The sequence below is a fragment of the Oreochromis niloticus genome, linkage group LG16 (assembly GCF_001858045.2).
Source record: "Oreochromis niloticus isolate F11D_XX linkage group LG16, O_niloticus_UMD_NMBU, whole genome shotgun sequence".
NCBI lineage: Eukaryota > Metazoa > Chordata > Actinopteri > Cichliformes > Cichlidae > Oreochromis > Oreochromis niloticus.
This window is the reverse complement of record NC_031987.2, coordinates 27,575,766-27,591,722: the sequence shown is the minus strand read 5'-3', so window position 1 is coordinate 27,591,722 and position 15,957 is coordinate 27,575,766. Positions and strand designations below refer to the sequence as shown.

Below are 15,957 nucleotides of genomic sequence, written 5' to 3'. Positions count from 1 at the left end.
CGTCCCATTGAGGGCCTCTTGGGAGTCTCTCTCTGTCTGTGGGTGGGTGCCTGTCAGTCTCTCTTCCATTGCCCCGCTTATCGGTGCTGTGAGTTAAAAAAACAAGCTGTTGTGAATGCAGATAAAAAAGTTTGATTGTTGATCAGAGACATTTCACATATTGTTGATTTATTTATTTAGTTTTACCCCTAAGCTGTAAAAGGCTGATGGGGTATCGTCACCACCCCTCCGGTAGGCAGGCAGGCAAGTTTGTGAATCCCATAACTCAAGAAGGAGGCGATGTACGATTTTCAAATTGATACCATAGGTCTTCGAATCTCGCTGACCACAACCTCAAGGTCAAGGTCAGAGGTCAAGTTTTCTTAAAATTTTGTGAACACAATACATCAGGAAAGATGTCCCCTAGGATTTTCAAACTGATGCCATATGTGCATCTACTAGGAGGCTGAGGGGGGTAGCACTGGCAGCCGCCAGTATTTTTAATTTTTATTTATTTCTTTTTAAACGGTCTTCTAAATTTTTTTTTTAATTCACAGCAATCCAGGATATTTTTAGAATTAAAAGCTCTGGACTTTTTCCTGTCAACGGTTTCTTTTTTCTTGTTTTTTCCCCATGTTTATATGGAAGGAGGAAGCAAGAAACACAAGCTGCCAGGTGATCACAAAGAACTTCCGCAGTCCTTCACAGTAGCTGAAACTTGCCTTGAAAGAAAGGGTAAAACCAAAAATTAGTGTTTATACTGTCTGTTATAAACATCCATTAATCTTTTCAGAATGACTTCCTGGTTAAACTTTGACTTGCCTGGAATGTGGAATATAAGAAATCTGACCTTAATGTGGACTGAGCTTTTGAGAGTAGGGATGGTCCTTTAGGTCAGTAATTACAAAAGTAATGTGATGGTTAATAGTTATAAAACTATGCAAATAAGGCCTAAATTGAACAGCAATAAATTGGAAGTAGCAGGGTAACTAAATAAAAGTCAAAGGCAGACATTAAAGCAAGTGGCTTGAGTCAGTCTGTAAGTTCACTGACAATTACTAGAATGAATCTACAAACCAATGAGATAATACTGGAGGCAGATTATTAGTGACCACCCAGAGCAGAGGTTGAGATCTCCATTCTGGCTGAGAGGACGAGCACATATCTCAGAAATTATCTTGATAATTATGCAGCATGTCGAAGCCATTTGGCTGCTGAAAAGACGCTCAGTCCACCCAAGTGTCATTCTGGCCCCCTGGGTTTTCTGGAGAAAAGCACTTATCTGTTTTCTCGCTTTAGCTCGGGACAATTATGGCTGTGAGATTCAGGGAAGGGGGATGATGGATGAAGAGAAGAGGGTAAGAAACAAGAGATGGGAAGAAAATACAAACAGTAGGAGGAATGAGGGAAATGGGAAAGAGAGCGAGGAGAAAATTAGAGGAGGTGCAGGAATGGAAGGAGGTAATCTTGGTGGATAGAAAAAGATGGAGCAGACAAATACAATTTAGAGGGAGGGAATTGTGGATGCAATTTTCAGGAGTGAGAGAGGTTTGGGGATAAATGGGCTGCTGGAGATTGAAAAGAAGAAACCGCCACTGATTGCTCCTTCAAAATAAACTCACTCCACTTTTGTCGATTTTTAACACCTCGTGATCACGGCGCACTCTGCCACTCCAACTGAAAAAGAAAGAGCAGAAAAGAAGGCAGCACAAAGGGGCACGCACACAAGCGGAGGCATGTATGTTTTGGCCCCCCAACTATGGATTTTTTTGTTTTCTGTTTGTGTTTGTGTTTTTAGTTTCAGTTTGCTTCCAAGTGTTTAGAGAGCAGCATCAAATTGCGGCTATGTACCCTCGTACTAACGTAAATCATCCAATGAAATCAGATGCATCTGGTTTATTTCATCACGAGTAGACACACACATACAGGAATAAAAATGAAAGCAAAGGCACACACAGCCTTACAAACTCACATATAATCTAATATTCCTTTTGCTCTTTCAAAACTTGAGACATGTATCCAACACAAATTTCTAGTTACATAATATCTAATTATTTCCTGGTTGATAAGAACAGTCGGTAAAGTTGCAGTAGTTGAGTCGTGGTTGTCGTGACACGCTGGAGTTGGAATATAAGAAGTCACAAGAGAAACAAAGCGATTACTCAGGTTTTTCCAACGTTGCATGGTGACATCTCATCTTTTCCAGCCTCTGTGGAATCTGAGAATCTCTATGCACCGATGTATCACTAACCCACCAGCAGACTTTGCCACTAGCCCAGCTCCCTACTGTGTACATATTTTTTTAAGGTTCACAACAAGCTGAAATGATATCAGGTTACATTGTTTGGCAGCAGTGATGAAGCCGATTTTAACGTGTGAATTGTGTGCTCCAGTCACATTAGGGAAAACGGTGACTGGGGACGGCAGCACAACCAAAACTTTTGCAGCCGTGTGCAGTCGACTTGTGATCTTGTTTTCTTTGAAATGGATGCTTTAAAGACTGAGACCAGGTCTCACACACGTTGTTGTGACTTTGATGCGTTAGGATGAAATCAGTCAGGTTTTGGGTTTGTTTGCAATTGAATGGGATCAAGTTGACAATTCAGATTAACAACTTCTACTGCCTCATAGATCTGAAACAGAAATTCTGAAGTTCCTCCACAAATAATGATGTTGTTGCTGCAGGTCAGGGATTTAACTGCATAATGACATAGACGCTCAGGGGCCTTGCTTTCATCTAGGAATACATGCAATAGGTGTAGGCTGCTGGGGGATTCTCATGATGCACTGAGTATTTCTTCTTCAGTCACCTTTCTCACTCACTATGTGTTAATAGACCTCTCCGCGCTGAATCATACTTGTTATTAATCTGTCTCTCTTCCACAGCATGTCTTTTATCCTGTCTTCCTTCTCTCTCCCCAACCGGTCGCAGCACATGCCCGCCCCTCCCTGAGCCTGGTTCTGCCGGAGGTTTCTTCCTGTTAAAAGGGAGTTTTTCCTTCCCACTGTCACCAAGTGCTTGCTCATAGGGGGTCATATGATTGTCATATGAATGAGTTACATTCATTGGTGCAGATTGACACAGATTGCCGAAGTTTGCCAAACTGTCTGCATTTGTAAATTAGAAGGAACTTATTTGCAAACCTTCACCAAGCTGTCTCAGTCTGACTGTGATTGGTTGGAGACTGGTTGCCTCCTACCATGTGAGCTGTGCAGTTCCTGTGCAACCGAATGTCGTTACCCAGCAGTTGAGGGTTTGCACGCTCAACCTCTGGGTAACTAGTTAGTCACTATAACTATTTGCAATCTTGCAATTTTTTTCCTAATGACAGAGCCATTAGGCATTCAAATTTACAAATTTTTTTGAGAACCAGCTGGTTGTCAAGGTCAAAAGTTTAGTAACTAGGATTGTGAAATGCCTTAGTCTCTCATTTGCCAGTTGTACCTAGATATTTAGGTTATGGGATGACTCTTTACTAAACCTCTACATCAGCTATTCCTAACTGAGAATGAGATGGAGGATGATAGAGTACATGCTGTGGGACAGTTATCAAATTTGAGAGGTTTTCTAGGCCAGTTTTATTATGCAAATTTAAGTACACATTTTGTCTTTTTTTTCTTCCTTTTTTTTAAATTTTTTTTTGTAATTCAGTATTTACAACAGTAGCAAAAACGAGTACCGAATTATGATTACGGTCTATTGTTTCTTAAATTATAGAAAATGTACTATATTATGATGTAGATTACTGAGATATGAAATTGCATTCACATGCCAACTAGACACCCACAAAGACAGAAGAAAAAAGCCTGCATGCGCTGAAGAATTACAAGTTTACCAGTAAACACAATCAGTGTGGAGTGCAGGGACTAATGAGGCTGCAGCAGAGGCCTGCGGGCAGACAGTAACCTAATCTGAGACATGGAGGAAGAGAGAGTGATGGTGGAAAAGAGCGAGCGAAGACAATAAGTTGGAAGCGCTGTGTTGATTTGAAAAAACAGAAAGATGAGCCTCTGAGCCCCCTGAGGTAACAGACACCAGGCATTGTCTCCTTCTATAAATATCATTCCTCATTTCTCCCTGCCTTTCCCTTTCTCCCACTCCTTTTCTTTGTCTGTTCTTTTGCTCTTCATCTGCATCCTCTCGCTGTCTTGTCTACCCGTCCTTTTCTTTCATTTTTTTTCTCTTTGCTGGTTCTTGTCTTCCTCATCCCCCTCTACCACTCTTTCTTCTCTCCCTGGCTACATAATTTATCTACGATCGTGTCAGGTGTTGAAGCTCGGTACTTTGATATACACTGAAACGAGTGTGTTTTGGAGTTGGAATCCTATTTAATCTAATGAAAGGGCTGCTCTAATGAAAATCAAGGTTTTTGGCCTTGTCAAAATAAGAAGTAGTAAATGCATTTGAACTCCAGTGTATCAATGATAATCTCAAAAACAGGGAGTATTGCAGTCAGGATTTCATATTTGATAAATCTAGAAACCAGTCGTGCCAGTGATCAGCAACAAGCTTTATATAACAATTTATTTTAACAGTGTTACTTTGATTGGATGTTTGATAGATTAGTTTGATCAGTTATCATTTAATCTTGTTATCATGTGGTCGGTTTTGCAGCATTTGACTGAATCTGAGTATAGCCCTGCACACGTCTATGAGCAGTCACATCTTCAATAAAGAGTAGTGGTCCAGTTCTCCTTACAGCCATACATTCCCCTGCCACATAACACTGATTCTTCTTCTATGGTCTTTTTTTTTAAGGCCTTTTTATGTTGATGAGCTGATCAGTGAACATCTAATTTTTAAGATATCTGCAGGTTGATTTGCCCCTCCAAAGTTTTTGCTCAGATAGGTTTATTTTGTTTTTTTCAGTATAATGATGGCCTCTTTGACATGCAGCAGCATCTCTTTGGGCATCATAGAGTGGTGGAAAAACAGCCAAACAAAGTTCAAGACTTTGAATCAACTTGAGATGTTTTATGTGCTTAATTTGTGATGGAATAATCAAGGATTATTAGTGTTTGTCAGCCCGCCGATATTACACCCTCCCATTTCGTAACATAAAGTAGTTTTCTAAAGCTGAGTATAATGTTAAACCATATGAAAAAAAAGCAAAAATGATACCTGATTTAAATTTCTCTAATCATCCCTTCAGGGTCGTCTCCTTGTCTACCTCTGAACTGTACTAGTGCTCCTTAAAAGCCAATTTCTATTTGTACTTCCTGTCCTGACCTGAAAATGCATCAGGCACGAAGTTCTTTGTCAAAATGACCCCGCTTTCATGTCGAGGACCATTATTGGCAATGAGAGCTGAGTCCCCAGCTACAGACAAATGGCAAAAGAGCAGTTTTCAGAGGAAGAATCTGTATATTTCAAGGCCAAAGGTGTCAGGAGCGCAGTTATTTATTTATTTATTTATTTTTTCCTGGTTTGATTTGTGAGTCGTGAACCATAAATCTGTTACCCAGAATTGGATTGTTAACACAATCCAAATCATGGCGAATTCCAATTCAGTTAATTGAAGTATGGGGGTGCCAGGGGGGTTTGGCCACAACAAATCAAATCTTTGCTTATTTCTGCTTCGTTTGCCCAATTTGCCTCCCTTTCCTTTTAAACAACATTTGAAGTTAAAGGACAAAGACAGAGCAAGGAGGGATGCAATGCTTCAATAACAGATTCTTGTAGCCTTGGAGCTTATTAAATTGGAACGAGAACTCACTAACAGAAGATGCCAAACGCTGGATCCACAGAAATTCAGGATGATGGAGATTGATTATCAGTTTATTATGTAGCCTGTTCCCATTTAAAATGATGTGAACAGACTGAACTTTACAACCTTTGAAAATAGATCTTTTGTTTTGGAATAGAGTTTTTATTAAACTGGCTAAGATTAGTTTAAATAGCGAGCTATCCCTAATATACTGATAAGGGTTATTTATTTTATATTCCTCAAAGTAAAGAAAATCACCTGTGCCAGAAAGCTCTCCTTGCTTTCATCCACTCCCCTCAGACAGACACACACACACACACACGCACACACGCGCTCGCTGAGTATCTCTACTTATAGTCAGACTCGAGGCGACTGACATTACTGGCATCGCATGGTTCACTCGCCGGTGCAGCTGCTTTTTCAGAGCTCGCGCTGTTCAGTCCTTGGGTCTCGCTTGGGTCTGCCTCTTACACCCCTCCCTCTTCCTCTTTCTCTCTCGCTCACTCACCAGTTGCCCCTCTCGCCTCCTCCCCTGTCCTCTCGCTGAGCTCTTCCAGAGGATGACTTCACGCTCTGGAAGAGGGCAGCGGCGGAGAGGACTAACGATGGCTATGCTACGTTAGCATCTGAGATCTCTTCCCAGCAGCGCGGCATACGACAAAACAGACACCACAGCTGTAGGGAAGAGAAGAGAGGAAGAGCGGGGAGCAGGGGCGATAAAGAATTTAGGGGGGAAAGAAGCGAGAAGGGAAGAACATTTGAGGGGAGGAGGAGGAAGCACCAGCAAAAGGAGAGAGGGAGGTTGAAAGTTTGATTGCCTCAGTGATGGGGCCATGTGTTGGTTTAAGAGTGTGGAGTTGATGAAGGAGCACACTCTCTGGATTTAAGAGGATGACCGTTGAGGAGACAGGAGAAGAAGAAGCTAAAGGAAAAGAGCCCAGACCGGCTGAGAAGAGAGCCACAGCGCACAGGAAGAAGGAATTTGAGCTCCAGACGTGCACATAGTGGAAACACATGTTGCTGAGAGGCTGTGATGACTTTCAGAGCTTTTTACTGCTGCTGCTGCTGCACCGCCATACACTTGCCTGTCTGCATGCACAGTCAAATCCAACAATGCTTTTTCTCTTGCTGAAGTGTGACCTTAAACAACAAACCAACCCTCGAATCCCACTACTGAATGGAAGCTCACAACTGACATGAGACTGAATCAAGCAGTTTAGTTTTCGTTGTTTTACTCCCCCATCAGGAGTCTGTTTCTTCCTCTTCCATTTTGATTGAGGCTGCTCAGCTATTGTTTGTTTGAGACCTGGGTCACAGTGACACATCAAAATCAATTCGCCATTTCCCGACGCCTCTGTGCCGTGTAGTGGGGTTACACCAGTGAGTATAAATCCTGCAGGGTATCAGCTGGTATGGGGTTTTTTTTTTCGCAGGTGGTGACAGGAGGATGAGGCAGGTTCACCTTTTCATTCTTGACCTGGGACATTTCTATTTCAAAGTGTTATTTGTTACATTTTTAAGAATCAATGGAAATAAAAACTTAATAAATTATTAAAATGCAGAATGCCAGGGGCAGTGTTTAATTATGACATAACAGTCACACATTGATTAGATATTATTTCGAAAATATAAAGTGACCAGTTAGGAGACAAGAAGTGGAAGTGTGTGCAGGAATTGCAAAGAATGTGCAATTTTAAAGGCGTATAAATTAGGTTGTACTTCAGTTTGTTTGTTTGTTTTATAACTGCACAGTAGCATAAACAAATTGGGGATAACAAATCAATTTTTTTTTTTCTTCCCTTTTTTCTTTTTTTTTCTTTGTTTTGTATAATTTTGATCATTGAACTTCTGATGGGTAGGACATGTTGTCAATAGTGCTGTCATTAAAAATATGGAAGAAAATGGTCCATAGGGGACATGAACTGTCAGTCCGAGTATTCATGAATGCTGCATGCTGCTATCAAAACTTGTCTTGGCCATTTATGAAAATATTACAGGTCATTATATTTACAGGTCACTTGGTTGTGCCACAATATATCTTCCCTGGCATGGTTTGTTATGTTTGTTATTAGGAACAGACTACATTTTACTGGTCAGACACTTATCGTGGGCTTTTGTTCTTGAACCTGCCAGAAAGGTCTGACGATGAACATAATAATAATAATAGTTTAAATAAATTATATTGTTGAAATTTAGGTGACAAGTCATTTCACAGTAATTTACATGTGTATAGTCCAAAAGAAACTTTTTTTTTTTTCCTTTTGACTGATGAAGACTGATGAAAAAGATAATCTTTTCTTCTTCACTAAATTGCTAAAGCTGACAGACGGTGTTCAGCAGTTTTCTGTACTTTTGCTGTACAGGAGTACTTCATTATCCAGAGCACTCACTGCTTCATTGTGGACTGATTATTGTAGAGGTTCTGTCCTTTTTTATGCAAAGGCTCTGCTTTTCTACTTTAAAAACAATGATAAAAAGAAATTCCTCCCCTCTCCTCTTGTTCAGGTACACAGGAAGATTCGAGAGGACTCTGACATGGCCCAGGATTCCCTTCAGTGCCTGGCCCAGCTGGCCTCCATGCACGGGCCTGTATTCCCAGATGAGAACGCCCAGATCTCTTACCTGGCCCACCTGATGGAGGGGCTGCTCAGTATGATCAATGGGTGAGTGACTATAATAGTTACTGCAGTAGTCTTTGTTTATGTGCTTATGTTGTGATATTGAAGTCGAATTTTGGCACAGGTATGGAGAAATGTAACAAAAGTAGATACCAAATTGAATTCTTGTTATTGAGAAACATTGACACTGCTCAGATGTTTTAGCCATGTTAGTAGAATTGTAATGTCCGACGGTCAGTTGAATTTAAGTTATAAGCCACAATATGACAGCCAGCCAAGTAAAGGTCAGAATTTTCTGCCAGTGCCATCAGCCTTATCTGTGCTTTGCATTTTGTTTTGGTTATTCAGAAAGAGTTAGCTTGCATGCTTGCTAATCTGCTCCACATGGTGATTATTGTACCTACTAAGATGAGCATGTTAGCTTTGTCATTTAAAACACATTAGATTTTGCAAAGTATGCACTCTTTTCAATTATGCACTCTAACTTGCTAATCAGGTGCTGCAGGCTGCTGAATGTAAACCACATTAAGTTGGGCCAGTCTCTATGGCGACCACTCTTTCCGCATTAAATTTTAAGCATAGAGTGTTGTTATCAATAATAAGTAAGTTTTGTGTTGTAGGCTCCATGTTAAAGTAGCTTTCCCATGGATCATAGGGTTAATATACACTGAGCACGAGCTGCACTAAATGAGGTTTCCTTTTGTTAAATAATTCCCGTTGTGCACATGCATTTCCAAAAATATGTAAATTTAAAAAAAAACACACACACACATTAAAAGCATTCAAATCATCCAAGGGCTAATTACTGAGCTTACAAATGATCTTTGTCTTGCTCCATTATTAAAGTGTGCCTTCAGTATAAAAGCTATTTACCTTTGTCTACATCAGTCACACAGATGGTTAAGCAGATAAACCAGGAGACAACTCAGAAGAGCATTGTATAACAAAGGCTGTAACTCTGCAGATTTAAGTTTAATACTTCATCTAAAGTGCGTTCATTTCAGCTGCATACAGCACATTATGCACAAAACAGTAGCAGCAAGCACTGTTGTCGTTACATTATCCTTGGTGACAGTCTCAACAGCTGTTTATCTCCCCCCAGTATCTCAAGGTTGTCATGTTTCTTAAATTTAGAGACTCAACAAGTGATGGAGGCCGACGTCAGCAGAAGCGTGACTCATACTGTACCATTTGTGCTTTATTTACAGGAAGTAATTGCTTGTTGAGTCTCTGTTTTAACAGCCTCTGATTCTAGCATCTGCACGCTCTGCAGGAAACTGGCTTCCAGTTCAGTGACAAATGGAGCAAACTAGTAACTTATGTTTCTCAGATTCCTCTTAAACTAAATTTACGTCAAAGTGGATTAAATTATCCCTTTATTCTTCTCACGGAGACACTGTTTTTAACCAAAGAAGACAAAAACTGACATTAGCGAGCTCTCGAACACTGGAAAAAAACGGGTATGGGAGTGTTTTTTGTATCAGTTTTATAGTCTTCCTCTAATCTAATACAGAACTGCCTGACCCTGTAATAAAACTGATGTGGTTTGCTTTCCTATTCCAGCTGGGCAGCTTGTGTTGAAACCCTTTTAGCATCTCTATCCCTACAATTTAAAACCTTTTGTTTTTATTTGAATAACCTGGTCTGTGGATCCCTTGATTCTTACTAAGTACAAGCAAACAAGAGGGTTTATGTAAATCACAACAGCCCATATGAACTGTAAGAAGATACGTCTGCTGTCGTAGATGTTTTATATGTAGTAAATGCGACTATTTTGAGTGATTTTGCAAATCGTTTCAATCAGATTGCCTGCTTTATCGGTATTTTTAAATTAAATTAACCGATCCAACCCATCAACATGAGAGAGTGAAGTCAAAATATGAACAGAGGACTAAAACGAAAAGGATAAATCATGTAAAAAGGAAAATAAGCCTGATTTTATTTTTTAATAGCACCTTTCTCAACCAAATTTATGATATGAATGTTAGTATTCACTGTCCATGGCGTAGAGGTGAGATAACGCAGCTTTTGTTTTAAGGTTTTTGGTCAGCCACAGACGAGCATCTTATTCTGTAATCAAAATGTCTTTTCTATTTCTATTAATGTGAAAGCTGGAGGTAGCATTTGCTCTGTTGGCTATGTCAGAAGTACTGTGTCTTCATTAGTTGTAAAGAAAGAGATGCACCAGAATATTACGTAGCTTCCACTACACTTAACTGAGTGTTCCAGCGTTCAGCTCATTTTATATCGCTAAAATCCGTTTATTGGGAAATCAGTGCAGTCTATAGATGTTTTTCATTCCTGGAGCTCAGCTCAAAGCCAGTGGTTGCCTCAGTGCTTCACATTTTTTTCAGCCTTTTTACTACGGTTGTTTCCAGCCACATCCTATAGGGTTGTAATTTTGGTTGAGTCATGACTCCGTAACCAGAGCTTCCAGTCAGAGGTAATGCAGCGCTTGCCTTGTGACATTCTCTAACAAAATAATTTGGGAGTCTGGTTTCAAGGATTTATTACCAGAGTAACCTGTAAGTGTATATGTCTACCTTTGGATAAGACCACATCTAACAAAAAAAAGCCCTCTTTAATCTCCAAGCGGAGACCAATGTATATGCAAGCAGATTCTAATTTATGCTGTATTCCTTGGCTGACACTATTCAGCTGTCACAATGAATTGTGCTGGCAGGTGTGTGGAAACCAAAGCGCTTCCTCTGTCTGGGGTTCCTGTTTTCGAACCTGCTTGTTAGCAGAGCTCCTGTGAAGGTGTAGAGCTTGTGATCTTGTGCTGAATAGTGCGACAAGTCGTGTGAACATGCTGCTTTCCTTACAGGTGGCTTCTCCGAGGCTATTGATTGTCTCTGCATCTGGGTTCAGCCAATCATTGTGTTGTGGGATTGGGATGCATTGAAAGAGATTACTGCAGCAGGGTGGGATGAGAGTTACTGATTAAGATGTTGAAGCTGGGTTTCAGACTGAAACCAGTGGCAGTCTGAGCCTTGTCCCAGTATAAATCGTGGTTTTGTTGTTTTTACTTCTTCAGTTGATATTAATGTAATCAGTCTATAAAACGACACAGAACCAAAACAAAAATTAATCTAAGAAAATGTTATTAAGTCCAAGGTGTTGTCTTTAAATGCCTTGTTTGCCTAAAATCTCTGGAATTGATTATGATTCAAAATGCAAACAAGAAAATCCGCACACTGGAACAACCTGGAAATCTTGTTGCTTTTTTCTAGAAAAAATACATTTTTAGTTGATGGACAGATTGTTTCAGTGGAGAACCGGTGTTACACACTGCTGAGTGCATAACACGGGTGCTGGACAGGCTATCTTACCAAACTCCTGATTACTTCCTATGTTTTGGATCAGTTCGTATACTTTCATTACAGATTATATGAAAAAAATAATAATTATAAAATATGTATCCTTCACCTACAACAGTGGCCAAGTAGTTCTTTATCTTTGGCATTGCTAGCACAGGATTTCATCATCTTCTCTGCAACAAAAGCTGATGAACCCAACGATCGCTGCAGATAATTCAACTTCTGATTCATCTTTTTCTCGCTTAGTTAGCATCCTGGCTGGTTTAACCTTGGATTTCAACCTTCCACCTTAATCAGACTGTTTTTATTGAGAGCTGTATCCTTAAACTGCAGCATTTAGAAAATGTTTCCAGTCAAACCTTTTTCTGAAACAGCGTTTTGATGTTTTCTAATTGGATTATCTTAACAAATTCACTTCTGTGAAACTGATGGCACTTAAAGAAATTATACCTGTGTTATAATAAAAAGAAAAACTGTCAAGTGGAAGAATGAATTTCCACAGCTATTCAAAGACACATCTGATTAAACTGTGATAGTCCTATAAATTCTAATATTCTTGACTTATTTTTGTTCTTAAATGTGAATAGGATATTAAATATTTTAATAGGATATTTCTCTAGTAAATTTCAAGTACTCTAGCTGTTCTCTAGGAAAATTAAAAATATTAGCGATCGAGAGGTTTTTATAATTAGCATAGTTTCGTTTTTATGGGTAATATGTCCCGTCAGAATTTTAGCAATTGCAACATCTTTCATCTTTAGGTCAGCGATGCTTAACTTACTCTGTCTGAAAACCCTAAAAATGCCTGCAGCCTGATTGTCCAATTCAAATCAATTTGAGAAGGTTAAATGTTTGAATGTTTCAATGAAGACGGGACAAATTTTCATGTGGTAGCGAGCGTTGATGAGAAATTTAAGTTATTTCAAACTATTACTGAGCCCTTTGTGAGAAATAATTTTGACCCAGATTTGGACTTTTTTTTTAAACGAAATGAGTTAAGGTTTTATATTTTATTATCAGTTGATGAAATTTCCGGAATAAAAATAATTTCTGAGTTGTAGCGGCCTTCAGAATGTCGATGAGCTTCAGGAAGGGTTTCAGGATTGTCGTTCTGCCAGCCGGGACTGTTTTAATTCTCTTCTTTCCAATGAAGTGCAGTCTGGTTCAGAGTGCAGCTGCTTTTAACAATAAGAGGATAAAGAAGGCAATAGATGAGATCCAGTTACTCCTATTTTTAGGTTTCCACCTCTCTTCCAGGTTTTTTTAGAATATAATTAAAGATTTTATGTCTTGGTAAAAAATCTGATATGTTTGGACCTCGACCTCGATTTGATGTGTTTTGGCTACAAAACGGTGGAATCACTCCAAGCCCTGTACTCCTTTTAAAAACTCCACTCTTCATTGGTGTAAGCACTGAATTCCTTTTGTATGCTTTAGTTTATTTGATTTTTTTACTGTTATTGCTGGTTTGAGTTGCTGTGCAAATTGCATCACATCAGTATAACAGAACAAATGCTTTACTGATTTCATTCAGATATAAAAGACTTTAAATACCCAAGTCTGTCAATCAAATACTTTTTTGGGTTTTTTTAGGCAATGATTAATATTTGAATACGTGAAATATAAAAACAATGTGAATAGTTTACTCACCTGAGTCAGCATTTGTTTCACTGAGTGTCAGCTTATCATTTTTTAGTTTTTAGCTCAAACAAGCTTAAAATCAATTCATACAACAACAAAGAAACACATTTACTTAGTTATATTTATTCTATATTTATTCTACATTTATACTGAATAATACTTTAGTTTGGTGGTAATTTTAGTAATCAAGCTTGCACTCTTTATGTTAGCATTAACCATTAATAGAAGTCGTCATATATAAAAAAGAATTTTAACACAGTAATGTTTTTAATTAGGAGTTTTGAATCAAAGTGATACATGGGTCTGAAAAAGTATAATGTAGAAATGTTTTCTATTTATTTGTGGGTGTATGTGAGGTCACTGTGGTTCTGATGTGAATTAAATTGGTGCACTTGTATGTGCAGATCAGACACATAATGCACACACATGCTCGCTGTTGAACCACGTGACCAAGTGAGGAGGGGTCTCTATCTTTTTTCTTTTTTTTCCCTCCTCTCAGCAACTCTCACTCACTGTAATGACCTATTCTTGGAGCTTTTTTCCAGTTGCCTCATCGGAAAACCATGTGGAGAGGGACGGCCGAGCTACAGTGATTGAACGGTTCTGCTCGCAATTTAAGTCCATCGGATAGGGCTTGGCTAGGCTCTAACAATGTTACTCTCTGACTTGGTCTGAGTGTGGAGAGGTGTGTCAGCTCAAACGCAAAGGCAACACAAGGAAGGTGCAAATACATTAAAAGAAATCTTCAGGGTGGTTTAGAGTGGTGCTGTGGCTTTTCATTATAGCTTAATTGGACATTTATTACATTGGGTAAGCAACAGCTTATAACATGGTATAAAGGGCCCAACACACATGTTGTCTGTACACTGTAAAGTTTATGAGGGTCTAATGTCCTGCTCAGTACTTGATTTGGTTGAGATGTAATTATTAAATATTATCAGAATATTTCAAAAACTCTTTAACATCAGTACAGCTAGTTTTAAAAAAGCCTTCATGCTCACAATTGACACGAGGATGTTGTTTTATAACTTTTAAAAAGACACTGTATATAGAATTCCCTTTGCAGTTTATCTTTATTTATATGATTGTTAATAAGTAGAGAAGTATTGCTTTTAAGTAGGAAGTTTGCGCGTATTTTTGGAGAAACCGTTCCAGCCTGGTTTCCTTTATTTAGATTCTTTTTGTCATCAGTTATGTTGTTCATGTGGAGCTTCTTTTTTTCATAACACTCACATGTAAAAGATTGGACATATTTGGATAAATGGCCAGCCACAAGTTTCAGTATTCTTAACACACAATAAAGTTTTGGGGTTTTTTTGACGACCTGTTTACCACTTGTCCTTTTTTTCTCCCCACTTTTAACTGATTTAAAACCATTCAAATCTAATTTTCAGAATTCAGCATGTGAGCAAAGTATGATTTCCAGTGTGCTTCACAGTGCAATCTGATGACAAAATGCTCTTTGAAATTGAATTCTTGCAGCATGCTTGGTGGTGTTTGATGCTGAAACACTATAAAAATAACCTCCGATGCAGCTGTGGAAAACAGCTCAGGGGTCATGTTGCCCACGAGTTTTGGTTAAGGATCAACTTTCATGTCTGTTTCCAAACCTCCGTCACCAGCAGGGAAACTCGGAAAGTGACCCCCAGTTCGGCCTCAGCCTCACCCTGTGGAGTGGAAACTGGCCTTTCTTGGACCAAAGCACTGATTTTAACTGGAAATTAAACAGACGCTTTTTGAGGGTGTTTGAAATGTGCATCACATTTACTTTCATTTATTTTCTGCCGTTGAGCGCAATACTGCTGGTATTCCCACAGCAGATATAGTAAAGCTTGATTTATGGCTTTAAAGATGAATCTGCTGCATATTTGTAGCTCTGTTAGCTCATAAAGTTTATCCTCATTCTCAGGATTGAGATCGAGGACTCGGAGGCGGTCGGCATCTCTAATATCATCTCCAATCTGATCACCATGTTCCCACGGAGTATTTTAACGGCACTGCCCAGCGACCTCTTTACCTCCTTCATCAACTGCCTCACGCTGCTCACCTGCTCGTTTGGACGCAGCGCCGCCCTGGAGGAAGTGGTGAGTTTTGACCCCTCTTCATCGAATCCAGTTCTCAGAGAAAGAAAATCCCTTAGATGTTAGAGTTCACTCTGCTGTAATAAGTGTTCACAGGCCTTCCAATTTTGCTTGAAATTACTTTATAATAAATTTCAGCTGGATAAGGACGACATGGTTTACATGGAGGCCTATGACAAGCTGCTGGAGTCATGGCTAACGCTCGTGCAGGACGAGGAGCATTTCCCTCGCGGCTGCTTCGTGCAGCCAGCCATCCAAGTGTTCAACTCATACATCCAGTGTCACTTGGCAGCTCCCGACGGCACACGCAACCTGGTGAGCCTTTTTCTATACTGTACATGAAGAACACTGGACTCGTCAACATGTTATTTATCTCACACTTTTCCTTTGCGATCATAAAACCCTGAACCACGCTCAGTCGGTGAACGGGATTTCCTCTCACGATGAGGAAGAGATCAACGAGCTGCAGGAAGACGACAGAGAACTGTTCTCAGACCAGCTGTCCAGCATTGGCATGTTGGGACGTGTGGCAGCTGACCACTGTATCCCTCTGCTCACAAGGTAAACACATAGCAGCTTACCAGCTCGACCTGGTGTGACCTCTTTCAGA

The 15,957-nt window shown here is 39.6% G+C and overlaps 1 protein-coding gene across 1 annotated transcript in view; it reads left to right on the top strand.

Annotated features, from left to right (window-relative positions):
• The window catches only part of xpo4 (exportin 4), a 50,868-nt gene that overhangs the window by 22,988 nt on the left and 11,923 nt on the right, over positions 1-15,957 (top strand). The window contains exons 8-11 of the mRNA XM_003456583.5: positions 8,193-8,350; positions 15,176-15,350; positions 15,486-15,662; positions 15,766-15,908. Of these exons, the coding sequence (XP_003456631.2) occupies positions 8,193-8,350; positions 15,176-15,350; positions 15,486-15,662; positions 15,766-15,908 (653 nt within the window). The remainder of the gene's footprint in view (positions 1-8,192; positions 8,351-15,175; positions 15,351-15,485; positions 15,663-15,765; positions 15,909-15,957) is intronic.